The following is a 16,837-nucleotide window of genomic DNA, read 5'->3' as shown; positions in this document are numbered from 1 at the left end:
AGACCTTTGAGACGTCACTGGCATGTGATGTTCGTGGCTGGGGGGGATTGCAAGTGTTCCCCTCACTGTCCTGAGCACCTGGGGGGTCCTGGCTCTGTAACCAAGCTGGGAAAGTGGCTTAAAAACACTTGACTTTTGGGACTTGTGTTTCCAGCCAGTGGAAATCTTGGAAATGTTTTCTGGAATTTTTTTCCCTTCTAATTCTGTTTTGCTCTGAGGTTGTAACCTTTCCCTGAGCTCTGGAGCAGGGGGACCTGTGTGTCCCACCGAAGCTGGGCATCCGTGGGGACAGTGTCCATGCATGATCCCTCTCCCGCCCCATGTACGGCTCTGGATACTGGTAATTTAACCAGAGCCACCGAGAAGGGAGAGAGGATTTAGGATTTTCTGGGCAGGAAGGAGTTAAACAGCTGGCAGCAGCAGCTGAGACAGGGAACAGGGTGCGTCTGAGGGCTGGCTTGGCTCCCAGAGGTTTTGGGGGGCTCAGGTGGGTTCCCAGCAGGACGGCGGGGTCCCTGATGGGCCGTGCCGGGTGCTGGGAGGCTGGCGCTGGGAGAGGAGGGCTTGGCAGGGCCAGCAGCGCGGCCACTCCTCCCACTGCTCCAGCTGGTTTGAAGGGTGGTGTGCTGGAGCAAGGGAGGAGAGAGCAATGTGAGTGCTCTGGGAGTCCGGCCCAGAAAAAACTCCTGCTTCTTCCCTCCTTTCCTTCCTCCCGCTTCTCCGTTTCGCTCTCTGAAGCAACGGGGCTCGTTTTCCCTTCCTGATGGCCCCACCTCGCCTGGGGTTTCTGCTCCTCCTGGCTTGCTGCTTCTCCTCCTCTGAAATGCAGTTTCTGGACTGGATTTGGGGCAGCACAAAGACCATGGGAAGTCCAGCGGCACCCGGCGAGGGAACCACAGCACCAGAACTGCTCACCTCTGCGGCTGCTCGCACCCCCAGCACATCCTTGGGGACGTGGAGCGGCCAGGTGGTGGGGGACGTCACCACCCCACAGCCCCAGGATCCAGATCCTGGCACAAGAGCACCGGTGGGTGAGGGGACCGTGGCCGAAAACACCGAGCAGTGGGACAGGAATGCCATGAGGCTGGTGGAGAGCACGGCACAGCCAAGCATCGCTCCTCCCCGCAGCACGTCACCTGCTCCTGGCCAGGATGCGGTCAGCAGCTCCACCAAGGACTCACAGCTCCTGGAGACAGGGACCACTGAGGACCCACAGCTCCTGGGGACAGGGACCACTGAGGACCCACAGCTCCTGGGGACAGGGACCACTGGGGACCCACAGCTCCTGGGGACAGGGACCACTGAGGACCCACAGCTCCTGAGGACAGGTACCACTGAGGACCCACAGCTCCTGGGGATGGGGAACACCGAAGACCTGCAGCTCCTGGGGACGGGGAACACTGAAGACCTGCAGCTCCTGGGGACGGGGACCCCTGCAGCAACGGGGACACGGGTGTCCTTACAGAGACCAGCAGGTCCCCGGCCAGGTAGTGCTCCTTTTCCTTTCTCACCAGGTGACAGTAACCATGAGCAGGCGATGCTGCCCCAGGACCCCACGACACAACCACCCCGACACCGCCACGCAGCATCGCCCGCCCCACAGATCCCGTGGCATGGCACCGGCCGCTGGGGGCTGGCGCTGGCTGGCATGAACAGGAGCCGGAGCCCACCTTTGCCTAACAGGAGGGCAGCTAATGGTGTGGATCCTCCTCTTGCCAGTCCTCTCGAGTTTGATTTACTAACCGCCGCTACGCGACTCTACAGTAGTAGCGGCACAGGGCTCACATCCTTCTTACCTGGACTGATGTTGGCAGACGGCCAATGCCTGCCCATCCCAACACGCCTGCCCTTCTGCAGTGTGCTGGGCACCGACCATTTCAGATTACCGAATTACCTCCGCCACAGCAGTGAGGTGGAAATTCGGGCAGCTTTGCATGATTGGGAGGGGCTGCTTGAATCGCGGTGCCATCGCTACGTGGAGTGGTTTCTCTGCTTGCTCCTGCTTCCTGGGTGTAGCGCCTCTGTCCCTGTAACCCCCCCGCCATGCCAGGGCTTCTGCGAGGCCGTCAGAGACCTGTGTTGGATGCACTTGGCCGGCGGGCGCCTGCCTCTGCCTTGTGATGCTCTCCCCGAGGAGGACGAAGGGTATTCTTGTGTCTTTATTAATGCTTCTGCAGGTAATGTGGCTGGGTGATCTCCATGTGTTTGTGTGTGTCTCCCCTCCTCAAACTCCCCCAGGTTTTTAGGTGCTGAGGGATGCTTCTGCCTTGGCCCCATGGGATGCTGCTGAGTCCAAAATCGCTTTCCATCCAGCCTTGGCTTCTTCAAACAGGGACCACCAGTGGGTTTTGGCTCCCTCCACAAGGCTGAGCATCACCATCCCTTCCTCGGGCTGTTTCACCCCCAGTGAAACACTGTGACCATGTTAAAAGACAATGTTCCAGTGGCCAGGACAAGAGATGCTCCCTGAGCTCATCATGCTGGCATTCAGGGCTGGTTTGCAGGTGCTGCAGTGCACAACAAAGGACTTTGGGGTGTCCATCCCAGAAGCGGAGTGCTTGCAGAGCTGGCAGCTCCCTGTGGGGACAGGGGAATGACCAGGACCCTGTGACCACCCAACCGCAGCAGCATCTGGGGCCATGGCAGTGAGGAAGCTTCAAGGTGACCCTGTGGCTGTGCCCACACGCTCCCCTCTCCCAGAGCGGGTCTTTGCTTTGGGGTTAATTATTTACCTAACAGCTAATGTTTGATCCTCTCCCTGCTTGGCAGGCAGGAGAGGTTACTTCACCTCCAGCTTCACCATTTGGTGGTTGTGACCCTTCTGTATGTCAGCCAGGGACCAAGACATGCCTCTTTGGCAGTGGGGAGGGTGGAAGGAAGGGAGGAGGGGATACCGGCGCTCGGAGAAATGCATATTGGGATATAAGAGCAAGAACGCAGTTTGGGATGAAAGCGGGAGTGGGAGCTCACTGCTCCCCCCGCTGAGCCCTCTGAATGAGGCTGTGTTCCTGCGCTGGCCCCCTGTGCCCTCGGGTGATGGCCTGGGGCTGCCGACCAGGAGCAGCGAGACGCCCGTTGCCATCAGAGGGGCGATTTAGCAGGGGCCAGTAGACAAGGGTCACACACATGGCATCAAAGCGGCTCTGTTCACCAGCTGACCCCGGGGCAGCGCGGCGGGATCATGGGGATGCTTGACGGGAGGCGCACGCTCCCGGATGGGCAGCATGGAGAAAAGGCGGGGGACATGGGGACTCTGGTGCATCCCATGGAGTAACCTGAGATGCTCCTGTGTGCTGGTGGTCCCCTGCATCCCAGCTAGGACAGGATGCGCAAGGCTGGTAGCCGCGGCGTGGGCCAGCCAGGAAGGTCATGGCAGAGCAGGAAGGTGGCTTGCAACATCCCTGGAGCCTTTCCAATGGCAACAGGAACAAATGGCTGGGTCGCTGTGGCCAGAGGCATCCCCACAGCCATCCTATGACAGCACCCATAACAAAACCACTGTGGACTCTGCCATCTCTGGCTCCCTGTGCTCTGGGTGCTGCTGGTTTGCCACAGGGATGAGGGTTGTGATATTTGGGCTCTGGGTGCCCTTTGGAAAAAGCAGGCATGGCCTGAAAGGTTTGGGGTTGAGAAGGGGCACTTGGCTTTTGCAGGGGAGCCGCTGCTTGAAGGGATCTCCCCTTACATTCCCCTGCTCCCCAGGGCCCATCCAGCCTCGTAGCCCTGGCCTCTGCCTGCTTTGCATGTTGCACTGGGGAAAGATGTGTCCCTGTTTGCTTGGGGAAGCACTGGCACCCAGCTCCCACCCCAGGCTTGGGGGCGAGTGGCATGTTTGGAGAGGAGGGGAGATCTCAGAGCCAGCTGAAAGGCGAAGGGGAGCGTGGTTGAAAATTGCATCGTTCACAATAGCCTCTTTCAGCCCGTCCCCCATCATCCTGAGCCCTGGGGGCAGACGATGGCTTGTCTGGTTGCAGAAATTGCATCGCTGGCTCTTACACCCGTGCAGACCCCCAGGAGGAAGCGCTGGTTTCCTCTTCCCTTAAAGCTGCTGTGAATCTGGCTTCCTTCAGCCCAAGATAAGCTCCATCCCTGCATCCTGGCATTGGCCACAGCCCCCTGCAGGGTGGCTGGAGCGACTGGGGATGGTGCAGCTGGGGACGGGGCAATAGGAGTGAGCTTGTGGGGTGTCCCAAGGGTAGGTGCCAGGCTGGGGCTCACTGCCAGTCCAGGGGAGCCCTGCTCACTCACCCCATCATTTTTGGTGTAGGGCTGCGCACATCTGGGTGCAAAAGAATGCTAGGCTCGAAAGGATGCTGGGCTCCAGGATCCAGAGGTCCCCACAGCTGGCGGGGCAGAGGGGCTGCACTGAGCCCTTCCCCTCCAAGCGGGCTGGGGATGCCCCACAGGATAGCCCAGTCCAGGTGCAGGGTGGATGAGAGGGTCAGAACAGGCACGACCCCAGGAGGGAGGTTTCCTCCTGGCTGGGTGCTCAGGTTTGGGGTGCCAAGCTTGGGAGGGACTGGGGTCTTGAGGGAGCATGGTGGGCATGGAGCAGTTTCAGAGCAGCAGGCTCAGGAGAGGATCAACAAGTCTGGAGTCTGGCAGAGAGAAAACTTGCCTCCATTTCAGTGGCATTTCTAATGTCCCCACTGCCTGGGTCCCTGTCACAGGGCTGGTGCTGGCATCAGAGCTTGGCAGCAGGGTGAGGCTGGGGATGCTCTGCATGCGCAGGTACCCCCAGGCTTTGGAAGAGGCACCCAGGTTTTCATCTCCTCCCACCATCCTAAGACATGTTTTCCTTCCAGGCTGGGCAAGACTGGGCTGATGTCTTTTTTTTTTTTTCCTCTTCTTTTTTTTTTTTTAAAAGAGCTCTGGAGGACAATGCCTGGCTCCAGAGCAGGGTGGAGGTTCCTGGCTGGCCCTCCCGGGCTCAACATACCTCTCATAACCCCCTATTACTCACGTGAAACACCAAGATGGAGTTGGGGACATTGAACTGACTCAGGATGGGGCTGAAATCAGCACTGGGCATCTGTTCCCAGTGTGAGCCATTAGCTGTTTTGGAGCCGGGGTGGTTGGATTTCCTTCCTCCTGGGAAACATGGAGTTAAAAAGCACCCGAGGTGCTCGCTCCCATCGAGTTGGCACCCGCCCGAGCAGTTGACATAGGAGAGGAGGAATCTAGCGCCCGGTGTGTGGGCGATGAGGATGTGCCTGCTGCCAAAACAACGGGAGCTGGCGTACAGAGGGCCGGCTCACCCCGGCCAGATGTTCAGCTGCATCGGGTAGGGGAGACCGTCCCGAGCAGAACTTCCCCAAGCGCCTTGAGAAAAAGGAGTCGGGAAAAGGAGGCGAGCTCCAAATTGAGATCATCTGGGAAGCTGACAGGCTGCGCCGTCTCGAGCCCCGTTCCCAGGGTGTTGCAAGGGGATGGCTCTGATTTATTCCCAGCTGGGGTGACCCCGTGAGCTTGTTCCGGGATGACGTGGGGGGTCACCATGACCCCAGAGTGGGTATGGATGCAACACACTTCCTCGCAGCTCCATGGTTGTTCAGCATCCCAGTGCTCCAGCAGCATCCCTGCTGTCTGCACGGGCATGTTGCTACCATGGGCAAGATCCTTTTGGTTTTATCCCACCTCAGCGATATCCCAGCTGGAGGGCCAACAGCAGGGAATGGGTGGCATTTTGGGAGTCACATTGAAATGGTGTGGTTGGAGCAGCTCAGGGAGCCTGCTGCCTTGGCCAGTCCGCAGCCTGAAGGAAAATCCCAGGCCATGGGGAGGGCAAATGGAGGGAGCTGCTGAAGAGCAGTGTTTGGGGGAAGCATGACCAGACGTGTCCCCCCCAAAGGTGCCTTGCTGAGAGTGACCATCCTCACCAGGCCGGTTGTGACTGTCCCCTTTCTGTTCCTCTTGCAGAGAACCTGAGCCATGAGGTCAGCCTCCTGGAGCTGATTGGAGATCCCCCACCGGAGGAGATCCTCAAAATTTATGGCCCTGACAACAACCCCGGCTATGTCTTCGGCCCCAATGCCAACACGGGCCAAGTGGCCAGGTACCACCTGCCAAGCCCTTTCTACCGGGACTTTTCCCTCCTGTTCCACATCCAGCCCACCACCCCCCGGGCCGGCGTGCTCTTTGCCGTCACGGACTCCTCACAGAGCATCATCTATGTGGGCGTCAAGCTCTCGGAGCTGCGGGCGGGCAAGCAGCAAATCATCTTCTACTACACGGAGCCAGGCTCACCAAGCTCATATGCAGCGGCCACCTTCACCGTGCCCACCTTGCTCAACCAGTGGACACGCTTTGCCATCAGCGTGGAGGAGGATGAAGTCATCCTCTACCTGGACTGTGAGGAGCACCAGCGGGTCCGCTTCGAGCGGTCCCCGGATGAGATGGAGTTGGAAGATGGCTCTGGGCTCTTTGTTGCTCAGGCTGGAGGAGCCGACCCAGATAAATACCAGGTAAGACCTCAGGTCACTCCAAGGAGCATCTCCAAGAAGCCTGGGTGAGGCTAGAGGGACATGACACCAGTCTGTGCCTGTTGAACCAAAGTCTTTTTCCAGAAGTCAAACCAACAGTCACACTCTGTGTGTATCCCTGGGGAAGGAGACACTTGAGATGGAGGGAAGAGGTGGCTTGAGATGCCACCAACTTTATTGTCTTGGGTCTCACCAAAGCAAAGCTCTCAAGTTGGGCTGGCAGGAGGAGATGGGGTTGCACTACAGCAGCCACCGTTGCCCATACCTTTTCCAGCAAACGCAAAGAGCCTCTTCAAATCTCCACATTGTTAAAAATACCCAGCTCCTTTGGTGGAGGAGCTGGTTTGGCTGGCAAAATGTCTCTCTTAGCTGGAAAAAATGCTTGGACCGGAGCATATCTTTGTTAGCAGACATGGGTGATATCTGCAGGAAGACTTTGGAAAGCAAGGGGAGGTGATAGCTCAGCCCGTGATTTGAGCATGACTTATGTTCTAGATAAGGTATATGGGAAGTGTGAGGAAAATGTGCAGCTGACATGGAAATCCCCCGCGGTGCTTGAGGAGAGGAAAGTTCAGGATTGCACCGCCGCGTTTCTCCTGGGTTGAGCATGGTTTGCCCAGCAACAAAGGCTCTGCCAAGTGGAGTGATGCTTTTCACAGGGAGCTTTGCAAAGCACGTTTCTGAACTTAAACTTCATGTTGACTAACGAGCAGTGCTGCTGTAGTCCTAGTTAAATGCCTTCAGGCAGGAAAAGCTCCCCCAGGAAGGGGTTAATGATTAGTGGGCTAGAGACCAGTTTGCACTGGGTTGGTCCCTCGAGGTCTCTAAAAGCAACTTTTTGCTCTTGAAGAGCAGCTTTTTGCTCTTGAACATGCTGGGAGGGCCAGGTCATGGCTGTGGAGGAGCTCCTCTCCCCAGCTGGAGAGGGTTTGGCACCATTTGGAAGGCAAAGCAACAGCCCAGAGCAGAGAGAAGCGCTCCTGCCTTTCTAGCAGGTGGTGCTCCTGAGCTTGCCTAACACCCGATCCCACCATTGCCCGCCCCCGGTTTTCCCGCAGGGCATAGCCGGTCTGAGGGAAGGAGGCTGACTGCCTTGGCTGGCCGAGAGGGGAGCGGGGAACGTGGGCTCAGACGTCTCCTTGTCATCTGACTGCCTTGTGGTATTTCCATCGCTGACCAGCCCTGACTCGTGTTATCTGGAACTAATGGGGCATCAAGCTGATTAAAACCTGGCCCTTGGTCAAGCCACAAGATGAGCTGCTTGCGGGCAGCTGGAGGGCTGCTGGTGGGGTCTCAGCTGGCATCTGTGCTTCTTTCGGAGTTGCCCTTGTGGCAATGGCGTGAAACTTGGAGGGGCAAAGCCTGCAGGTAACGCAGAAGCTCCTGGGACAGCAGATATCAAGGGAGTTACTGTAAATGGGGTCTCAGCTGGGGTCTGGCAGGAGGGTTTGTTTGCAGCTGGATGCGTGATAACACCTGCAGTGCTTCTGCCCCTTTACTGGGGCAAACGGGCTGCAAAGGGCCCTTATAACCATCCCTCAGTTCAGGGCTGGAACCATATTATTTCCGATGCCTCTGGCAAGCCCCAGAACCAGGAAGGCCAGGCTGGAGTGTTGCATTTATCAAAGCTTGGGCTTGCTGCTGGTGCTCTGTGGGGAGGAGAGGAATGGATTAGAGCCAGCTGTCACCAGGGTGAGCAGCTGGAGGAGGTCACCTGGGGGGCACTTCCTTGAGGGAGGGATTTTTTTTTAAATTATATATATTAAAAATATATTTATAATATATTTACCATATATCTACAATATAGTATATTTATAATATGTCATAGCCAGCCTGGCTGAACTGCAACTGCCCATGATTCCTGTTTTCTTAAACCCATTGTGTTTCCCGAGTACAACCCTCTTTCCCAGACATGGTGCACTGTGCTTTCAAGCAGCCCAAATATTATTTTAGGTGTCTTGCCCAGAGAAGAGACAGGAGGTCTAGCAGGAGGTATCTGCCCTCTCTGAGCTCACTTCCCAGTGTGGTTCTCGGCACCTCCCTGCTGGGATCAGAGGGATGGGCAGCATCCCATCCCAGCAGTATCCCGTCCCAGCAGCATCCCTGTGTCCCATCCCAGCAGCGAGGACCTGGGCTGGTCTCTGAGATGCACTGGGTGACCTCACTCACTGTGGGAGCTGTGGGGTTGAGGCTGGTACCCATGCAACCTCCCCAGCCAAGACGGGGATGCTGCCCTCCTGGGCAGTCCCGGTAGCTCAGTTACAGGGCTTTGTCTGGAGGCAGCATCCTTAGGAAGGAATTTGTGGTGGTTTCTTGTATAAACAAGCAGCTTGGATGTGCACAGTGCTTGCAAAACCCAAATAAATGGTAAGGAAGTACGGATTAGCCTAAGAAACACAAAACCGGGACTGCAGTGGAATGGGACCTGCCAGCAGCCCTTGCTTGAGGCAGAGAGGCAGTCTGTGGCTGGGGAACGCTCCAGAGTGGGGAAACAAGGAGCATGGCCAAAAAGGTCCCTGTAAAAGCATTGCTGTCTGGCTAGCTGGATCCTGGCCGCTATCTCCACTCAGCTCGCCTGGTGCCAGAGTTGGCACATGGCTTTTTCCCATGACTTCTCAAGCCACGCTGGTGGTGCTGGGCACAGGGGCTGCAAGGCTGAAACCTGCAAGTGCTGGGTTATGGATGGATGTGCGGGGGGAGAGCACTCTGCAGCAGGTGAGAAAGCCTGATGTACACGGGGCACTCGAGGACGTGGTGGCTGAGTGGCATGGCAGGTCACATCATGCCGCGGGATGGCCTGTGACACATCTCCATCCGTGGCACACGTCCATTCGTGGCAGCCCTCAGTGTGGTTTCCTTCCAGGGGGTGATTGCTGATTTGAAGCTGCAAGGGGACCCGCAGGCGGCCGAGCGCCAGTGCGAGGAAGAGGAGGATGATGCTGAGGTGAGTGTCAGCAGCCCGGCTGGGGCAGGATAGGAGGCGGCCACCCCCCACTCCCAGCTCACCCCTTGCCCCTTCTCCCTGGGCAAACGCAGGTCTCTGGCGATTTTGGCAGCGGGGCAGAAGGTGGACACCAACCCTTGGGGAAAGTCAGGGTGAGTAGGTGTCCACAGGCGTTGCACTCGGCAACAGGACGCCAAGATTTTAGGGCTGGGGAGGGCTGAGTGCCCCCCACGGTTTGAGGTCCTGGGATTCCTGATGGGGTCCTGGCACCTGTCTCTTTTGGGAGGGCACCAGGAGGTCAACAGTGCCATGATGTCCCCTTGTTGTTGGCACAGGGTGTCCCAGGGCTAGTGGATGCCGTCCCCGTCACCTCTCCCCCCGTGGTGGCGGGCAGCGAGCCGAGGAGCGGTGGGGGCTCCCCACAGCAAGTTGAGAGGACCAGAGTGGAGGAGACACGGCAGGTCTCCGCGGGAGGTAATGCTGGCAGCTTTCCCCTTCCCTGCCATGCCACCAGCCCTGAGGCACACCAGCAGGGACACAGTGGGGTGGACGTCCCCAAGCATGACCAGGTCCCTTTTCCCTTTCCACAGGCGCTGGACCCAAAGGTGAAAAAGGGGAGAAGGGCGAACGTGGCCTGAAAGGGGACTCGGGGACCAGCGGCATCATGGGGACGGGCAGTTTCAAGGGCGACAAGGTGGGTGAGAAAGTGTACCCCAGGAGCTCGAGGATGCCAGTGATGTGCCCGTGTTTGACACCTGCTCCTCTTTCTTTCTGTCCCACAGGGGGAGAAAGGAGAGCTGGGCGTTAAGGTAAGCATCGCTGAGGGAGCTGGGGCAAAGCCATGCCTGTCTCGACTGCCACCCCTGGGGACATGCCACCCATCCTGGATCCCTCCCATCCCCAGGGCAGCGCTGGATTTGGCTACCCGGGCTCCAAGGGCCAGAAAGGGGAACCAGGTGAACCTGGCCTTCCCGGGACCCTCTCACGGCATGCTGATGGCTCAGTGGTGGAGCAGGTCACCGGTCCCCCAGGGCCACCGGGGAAGGATGGAGCCCCTGGCAGGGACGGCGAGCCTGTGAGTTGAGCCCCTCACCCCTCGGGTATCCCACTCTCCCCCCCAATCCCTGCCTGCTTGCCTGCCTGCCTGCACATTGACCTCTCCCATCTCTGCCATCCCTCCCTAGGGTGATCCTGGCGAGGACGGCAAACCTGTAAGTTGGTGGGGGGGATGGTGGGGTTGATACATGCCAACCACCCCCTTGCCTTGGCACCCTCTGACCCCCGACTGCTCCCCTTTGCAGGGTGATATGGGGCCCCAGGGGTTCCCCGGGACGCCGGGGGAGCCCGGTCTGAAGGGGGAGAAGGTGAGTGCTGGTGCCAGTGTAGGGGGACAGCACATGCCGCTGCCCCCCCTTTCCTCTCACCATCAGCTTGGCTGTGCTCGCAAACCCCGCTCTCTCCTCTGTGTTAGGGTGACCCGGGCATGGGGCCAAGGGGACCCCCCGGACCACCTGGCCCCCCAGGACCACCAGGACCCTCCTCCAAGCATGACAAGCTGGTGGGTGCCCCCTGGGACACAGGGATTTGGCGGGGGGGTATCCATCAAGCCACCGAGGTGCAGGATGCTGCCACCAGCCCCCAGGCAGCATCCCTGCACCACTGGGTACCCTGACCCTGCCCATCGATGCCTGACATCGCCCTCCTGCTTCTCCCCCAGACCTTCATTGACATGGAGGGCTCTGGCTTTGCTGGCGACCTGGAGAGCCTGCGGGTGAGTGCAGGTGGGTGCTTGTCCTGTTGACAGGGTGTGTGGGGATGTGCTCAGCCGTCGTCCCCTCCTTCTCTTCTAGGGTCCACGAGGGCCACCTGGTCCCCCAGGGCCACCCGGCGTGCCTGGTTTGCCAGGGGAGCCAGGACAGTTTGGGATGAACCGCACGGACCTGCCAGGACCCCCAGGGCTGCCAGGCAGGGATGGGATCCCTGGACCCCCAGGGCCAGTGGTAAGTGTATGGGGTGGCCAAGTGGACCCATCCCAGGGCCACCCCGTAGCAGTGGGGCTGTAACTGCCCCCTGTGGTGGTGGGGGGCTCAGTGCCCACAAGCTCCATGGGGTTTCATGGCACTGGATCCAGCTCATGGGCATCTTGCAGGGTCCTCAGGGTCCTCCTGGAAGAGATGGGGCAGCTGGGCAGCCAGGGCCCAAAGGAGAACAGGTGAGTGTCTCCTGTCCCATGTCCCCCAGGAGCATGTTATGGCTTCCACCCAGGGCAGCCAGCACCCCTGGCACATCTCTGGGAGGTCCCAGCTCCCTCCATCCCCACACTGGGGAGCATCAGCCTGCTCCTGCCTGGAACTGGGCAGCTTCTTCACACCCTCTTCTTCTTCTTCCTCCTCCCCAGGGCGATGTGGGCGACCTTGGCCTCCCCGGTGCACCAGGACCCAAGGTACTGTGCCTAGGGCAGGTTTCTTGGGGCAGGAGGGGTATCCCATGCGCACTGCAGACTGGAGGCAGGAATGCTGCTTGGGGGCCCACCTTGCGCCAGAGTGGGAAGCGGGGTACTGGTATTTGGGTTCCTCCCAGAGCAGAGCAGTGCCGTAGCTCAAGGGTGCGTGGAGCCACCGAACACCCCCAGGATGCTCTCCAGGCTCCCGCCACCCTCTCTTGGCTTTGCTCCGGGCGTTGCTGCCTCGGAAAGTGGACAGGAAAGCTGAGCAGGGTGTTCGGAGGCACAGAAGAGGGTTTGCTTGGGGGATTTTTGGTGCCCACACCCCACTGGAAAATACCCCATCTTCTGCACATCACTCTCCTGCCTGCCTGCTCGAGCTTCTTTCCTCCCCACGTCCCCCAGGGTGGAGGTGAAGGCTTGCTGGGATGCACACGCTTACACTCCCCTCCCTTGGGGGCCAGGACGCTCCTTGGGATGACCCATCCACTGCAGTCTGAGCTGAGGGCAAGAGCTTCAAGAATTAAGGTTTCTTAATGCTGCCAGCACCAAGAGGGTAGATGGTGTGGCAGCAGGTATAAGGACCAATCATGCCGCTCAGAAACCTCTAGCAAAGCGCAAGGGTGCCTGCGAGCATCCCCCCTCGGCGCTGAGCTCTGCTGCAGCATCAAAGACAGTGACGTATGCAAAACAATCCGCATTTATGATTTTAGACGAGCCTCTGGTGGCCGCCGTGCACATTGCAGGGGGAGCCGGGGCCGTCCAGCGACAGCCGGCACGAAGGATGCCTGAGCTGGGCAGTGCCCCTTCCTGCTGCTGTCCAGGAGACAGGGAGCATCCCTGTCCTGTCCCAAGGGGCGGTTTGGGAATGCGGGAGGGGACATGTTGCAGCCCGCTTTGCAGGCTCCAGGCAGGGACCCTTGTCACCTTATCTCATCTGTCCCCTTGTTTTTCTTGTCACCTTTGCAGGGCAGCAAGGGAGAAGCGGGACCAGCAGGAGCCCCAGGAGAAATGGGCTTAGCTGGCCTTCCTGGGCCCATCGGACCCCGCGGGCAGCCAGGACCCCCCGGTCCCCCGGGACCACCGGGGCCAGGCTACGAGGCTGGATTTGTAAGTGATCATCCCTGAGATGGGGAAGTGGGATGAAGTGGAGTGGGGCGCAGACGCAGCTCAGCCCCTTCTCCCTCTCCCCCCCATCTAGGGTGACATGGAGGGCTCGGGGCTGCCATTCGCCGCCAGCTCCCCTGGACCACCTGGACCTGAAGGACCACAGGTAGCTCCGCTCTTTCCCCTTCCCTCCCCTCCATCCTGGGCTCCCTGGGGGCGCCCTCTGCCATCACGTCCCCTGCCATCACCCAACACTCATGACACACTTCTTGTTGCTTGCAGGGGGTGCCAGGACTGCCAGGGGTGAAGGTGAGGAGCCCTTCAAACACTTTCCTGGCCCTCCGCTGGACGCAGCCGCAGGAGCCTGGCTCCATCCTTGCAGGATGCCCACAGGCAGCCTGTGGGGATGTTCCTGCTCTGACACCTCTTTCCTTGCAGGGAGAGATTGGCAGCCCTGGGCAGCCTGGCTTGCCGGGACTGAAGGTAGGGCCACTGGGAGATTGGGATGGGCTGTGTGTGAGCACCTGGGTTTGCAGGGTGCTGGGCAGGACCCCTGTGCTCCCCATCCTGAGGCTGTCAGGAGGATGCTCCCTACTGCATCTTGCCCTTCCCTGTATCTCGTTGCAGGGAGATGCTGGTGTGCCTGGCATGGATGGCCGCCCTGGCCTGGAGGGCTTCCCCGGACCGCAGGTAGGAGGAGCATCAGCCCCTGCTTTGCAGAAGCCCCCTCGCTCCAGGCAGGGTACCCTTGGTCGCTGCAGGACCGCTTGCAGCAGCTTCGTCCCCAGCAGCCAAAATTCACATCCCCCCGATGCCTTCAGCTGTCCCCTGCTCTGGGACTGGGCTCACTGCCTGCCAGGAGTGTCTATGCTGCTTGGGACCCTGTCCCCATCAACTTGCCACCCTGCTTGCCACCACCTCCACCCAAAAGCATCCCAACCTGGCTCACTGCCTGGACTTTTCAGGCAGTGGCCTGAAAGATTTTGCGGAGCAGCAGGCAGGAGGGCGTCTCTGCTTGTGAGCCAGGGTCTGGCTGCATGTGGTGCCAAGCAGGAAGCTCACCCCTGCCTGCTCCTCCTTCCAGGGACCCAAAGGTGACAGAGGCAGCCCCGGCGAGAAGGTAAGTGCCACCGGGCTGGGGATGGGGACCAGCTGGCAGCGGCCCTGGAGCTGATGGCTTGTGTCTTTCAGGGTGAGCGAGGCCAAGATGGTGTGGGACTGCCTGGCCCCCCTGGTCCTCCTGGTCCCCCTGGACAGGTCATCTCTATCTCCAGCGAAGATGTAAGTGATGGCACCTGGCTTCACCGCTGCTGGAGGAAGCTAAAATTGGGGGGGTGGGGGGAATGGCCTTCCCAGCACCCATCGCGTGGGGGGACTGAGGGAGACTTTTCCAGGAGCTATGACCTCTTCAGAGCAAGTATCAGGGTGAAAAACCTTGTTTTCTCTCTTTTTGCAGAAGTCTTTGGCAGCTTTGCCTGGTCCAGAAGTAAGTGCCCCCCCTGCTAGCCACACTCACCCCTCAGCAGTGCCAGCACGGCACCCAGTTTCTTGGAGAGAGGGGGTGTGCTCTTACAAGCATCTCTGATTCTCTCTGCAGGGCAGACCAGGTCACGCCGGCTTCCCGGTGAGTCAGTGGCAGGGCTGGGGACCACAAGGGTGGCCCCACTGAAAGCTCCAGGCACGCTTTGGTGAAACCTCTGTTTGCTGGTCCTGCTGTGATTTGCCGCAGTGGTGCTGGGGTGGTGGTGATGGAGGCAGGGTCTGCCTTTGGTGGGTCAGGGCTGACGTGGGCTCTGTGCTCCCTGCAGGGCCCAGTGGGACCAAAAGGAGACCGGGGGTCGTCTGGTCCCCAGGGCTCGCCGGGGTTGAAGGTAACTGCTCTGGGCCACCTCCACCCTGTGGGGTGATCACCTGGTCCCCCATCCTGCCTGGCCACCAGGTCCCAGTGGTGATGCCAGTCCCACCATGGGAGGGAGCCTGGTCCCTCCATCTTCCCTGGTGCCTCCTCCTCTCTTACAGGGGGAGAAGGGCGAGCCCGGTGTCATCATCAGCCCCGATGGGACCGTGGTCACTGCAAAGGTGAAAGGAGAAAAGGTGGGTGTGTTGCAGGAACTGGGGGCACGTCCCCATGCGACGGGTGCCAGGTGGTCCCAGTGGTGATGCTCTTTCCCTCTCTGCTGTCCGCAGGGGGAGCCGGGGCTGCGGGGACCAGTGGGACCCTTGGTAAGTCACCAGCACCATCCTCCTCAGAGCCCACGGGGAGGGCCGGGACTGATCCAGGGCAGAGGGTGTGCTCCCGCTCTGAGCACAATCATCCTCCTCTTCTCTCCTCTCTAGGGTCCCCAGGGACGAGCAGGGATGAAGGGAGAGATCGGCTTTCCGGGCAGACCCGTAAGACCTGCTCCCGGTTTGTTTGTCCCCTCGGCCATCGCCTCCTCCACCACGTCCCCCCACCCCCTTTGCACGTCTTGCACCCATTGAACCCCAAATCCTATTGTGTCCCCAAGGGGCGGGGTGATGCCAACATGTTGGAGGCAATGCCAGGGTGTCGGAGGTGACTCCAGGGCATCAGAGGTGACGCCGGGGTGTCACCCTGGAGTTGGCAGGGGGACGGGGACGAGGCTCATCTGTGCTGCTCATCCACAGGGACGTCCTGGCATGAACGGGCTGAAGGGCGACAAGGGTGACCCCGTGGATGTCAGTAGTGTGCTGGGCTTGCGGGTGAGTACTGTGGTGGCCCCTCTGGCTGGTTTGTCAGAGTAGGGGACACACACCGAGCGTCTCCCTGGAGACCCGAATCCCTTTGGCAAAGGGCACATGCCTCCCTCTTCCAGGGACTGGTTGCCCTTCTGGGGCAGGGCATGGCCTCAGTGTGTCCCCCATGGGAACCGTCCACTTTCCAGGACCCTGACACTTCTTCTCTCGCCCCACAGGGTCCCCCAGGACCCCCAGGTCCCCCAGGGCCCCCTGGGCCGCCTGGCAGCATAGTATACGACAGCAGCAATGTGAGTAACAACATGGTTACTGTGATGGGGGTGCTAAGGGCTGGTGACGGAGTCCCCCCAGTGCCCCCACCTGGCTGGAGGGGATGGAAGATGTTCTGGTGGCATCCTGGCCAGGACTGGCACGTGGGGCTGTCATCAGCATCACATTGAGGGAGGGATGCCCAAGGATGCAGCTGCTCTCTCTGCAGCCGCTTTCTTTGCATCCCCACAGGCCTTCAGCGACTCCAGCCATCCTGTGCTGCCAGCCTTCCCCGGTAAGGGGGTGTCCCTCTCCCAGCTGCCTTGGAGCAGTTCAGGGACACCCAGCAAGGCACGGCAGGGTGGGGAGACCCCCTCCGTTAGAGCTGGGGCTAGAATGCTGCAGCACTGAGATGGCATCTCTCTGCTGCCCCCCATAGGTTTTCACCAGTTTCCAGGACAAAAGGGAGAGAAAGGTGATGCTGGAGCCCCGGGACCCCCAGGTAGGTGACTGGTCCCCACAGGCAGGAGCAGGCAGGAGGTGGCTTGTGCCCATCCCAGCTCTCCTCTCCCCTCCTCTCCCTCTCCACAGGCCACTTCCCCTATGACCCGAGTCACTTCGGTGCCAACCTGCGGGTAAGCCCTTTTCCCACCAGCGGCAGCTCGCGGGGCTGGCACCCAGCATGATTTGGGGTACTGGGGTGTGCCCCAGCCACTCACTCTAAGGCTGTGCTGTCCCACAGGGTGACAAGGGGGATGCAGGTCCCAAGGGTGAGAAGGGAGAGCCGGGCAGCACCCCACTCTACGGTCCCAGTGTCTCTGGGCTGCCAGGGCCTCCAGGGCCCCAGGGCTACCCCGGGCTGCCGGTGAGTACCCCATGGCGCAGGGGCAAGGGGGG

The 16,837-nt window shown here is 60.0% G+C and overlaps 1 protein-coding gene across 5 annotated transcripts in view; it reads left to right on the top strand.

Moving 5' to 3' along the window:
- The window catches only part of COL18A1 (collagen type XVIII alpha 1 chain), a 41,745-nt gene that overhangs the window by 21,485 nt on the left and 3,423 nt on the right, over nucleotides 1-16,837 (top strand). Inside the window, exons 1-34 of one of the 5 annotated variants that reach the window (XM_074872439.1) lie at nucleotides 749-2,177; nucleotides 5,920-6,464; nucleotides 9,346-9,426; nucleotides 9,519-9,578; nucleotides 9,762-9,900; nucleotides 10,017-10,120; nucleotides 10,209-10,235; nucleotides 10,331-10,501; nucleotides 10,611-10,637; nucleotides 10,728-10,790; nucleotides 10,898-10,984; nucleotides 11,144-11,197; nucleotides 11,277-11,426; nucleotides 11,576-11,638; nucleotides 11,825-11,869; nucleotides 12,839-12,979; nucleotides 13,071-13,142; nucleotides 13,259-13,285; nucleotides 13,415-13,459; nucleotides 13,604-13,666; nucleotides 14,061-14,096; nucleotides 14,168-14,257; nucleotides 14,433-14,462; nucleotides 14,574-14,600; nucleotides 14,785-14,847; nucleotides 14,996-15,070; nucleotides 15,164-15,199; nucleotides 15,314-15,367; nucleotides 15,623-15,697; nucleotides 15,910-15,981; nucleotides 16,193-16,235; nucleotides 16,380-16,442; nucleotides 16,532-16,575; nucleotides 16,683-16,805. In XM_074872439.1, coding sequence (XP_074728540.1) covers nucleotides 764-2,177; nucleotides 5,920-6,464; nucleotides 9,346-9,426; nucleotides 9,519-9,578; nucleotides 9,762-9,900; nucleotides 10,017-10,120; nucleotides 10,209-10,235; nucleotides 10,331-10,501; nucleotides 10,611-10,637; nucleotides 10,728-10,790; nucleotides 10,898-10,984; nucleotides 11,144-11,197; nucleotides 11,277-11,426; nucleotides 11,576-11,638; nucleotides 11,825-11,869; nucleotides 12,839-12,979; nucleotides 13,071-13,142; nucleotides 13,259-13,285; nucleotides 13,415-13,459; nucleotides 13,604-13,666; nucleotides 14,061-14,096; nucleotides 14,168-14,257; nucleotides 14,433-14,462; nucleotides 14,574-14,600; nucleotides 14,785-14,847; nucleotides 14,996-15,070; nucleotides 15,164-15,199; nucleotides 15,314-15,367; nucleotides 15,623-15,697; nucleotides 15,910-15,981; nucleotides 16,193-16,235; nucleotides 16,380-16,442; nucleotides 16,532-16,575; nucleotides 16,683-16,805 — 4,209 coding nt within the window. In that variant the 5' untranslated portion in view covers nucleotides 749-763. Of the gene's footprint in view, nucleotides 1-748; nucleotides 2,178-5,919; nucleotides 6,465-9,345; nucleotides 9,427-9,518; nucleotides 9,579-9,761; nucleotides 9,901-10,016; nucleotides 10,121-10,208; nucleotides 10,236-10,330; nucleotides 10,502-10,610; nucleotides 10,638-10,727; nucleotides 10,791-10,897; nucleotides 10,985-11,143; nucleotides 11,198-11,276; nucleotides 11,427-11,575; nucleotides 11,639-11,824; nucleotides 11,870-12,838; nucleotides 12,980-13,070; nucleotides 13,143-13,258; nucleotides 13,286-13,414; nucleotides 13,460-13,603; nucleotides 13,667-14,060; nucleotides 14,097-14,167; nucleotides 14,258-14,432; nucleotides 14,463-14,573; nucleotides 14,601-14,784; nucleotides 14,848-14,995; nucleotides 15,071-15,163; nucleotides 15,200-15,313; nucleotides 15,368-15,622; nucleotides 15,698-15,909; nucleotides 15,982-16,192; nucleotides 16,236-16,379; nucleotides 16,443-16,531; nucleotides 16,576-16,682; nucleotides 16,806-16,837 lie in introns of those variants that run through there. The other 4 variants (XM_074872440.1, XM_074872441.1, XM_074872442.1 and 1 more) reach the window with 4 other exon arrangements.

Source organism: Strix uralensis, chromosome 6 (assembly GCF_047716275.1).
Source record: "Strix uralensis isolate ZFMK-TIS-50842 chromosome 6, bStrUra1, whole genome shotgun sequence".
Classification (NCBI taxonomy): domain Eukaryota; kingdom Metazoa; phylum Chordata; class Aves; order Strigiformes; family Strigidae; genus Strix; species Strix uralensis.
This window is presented reverse-complemented; position numbering and strand designations above follow the sequence as displayed.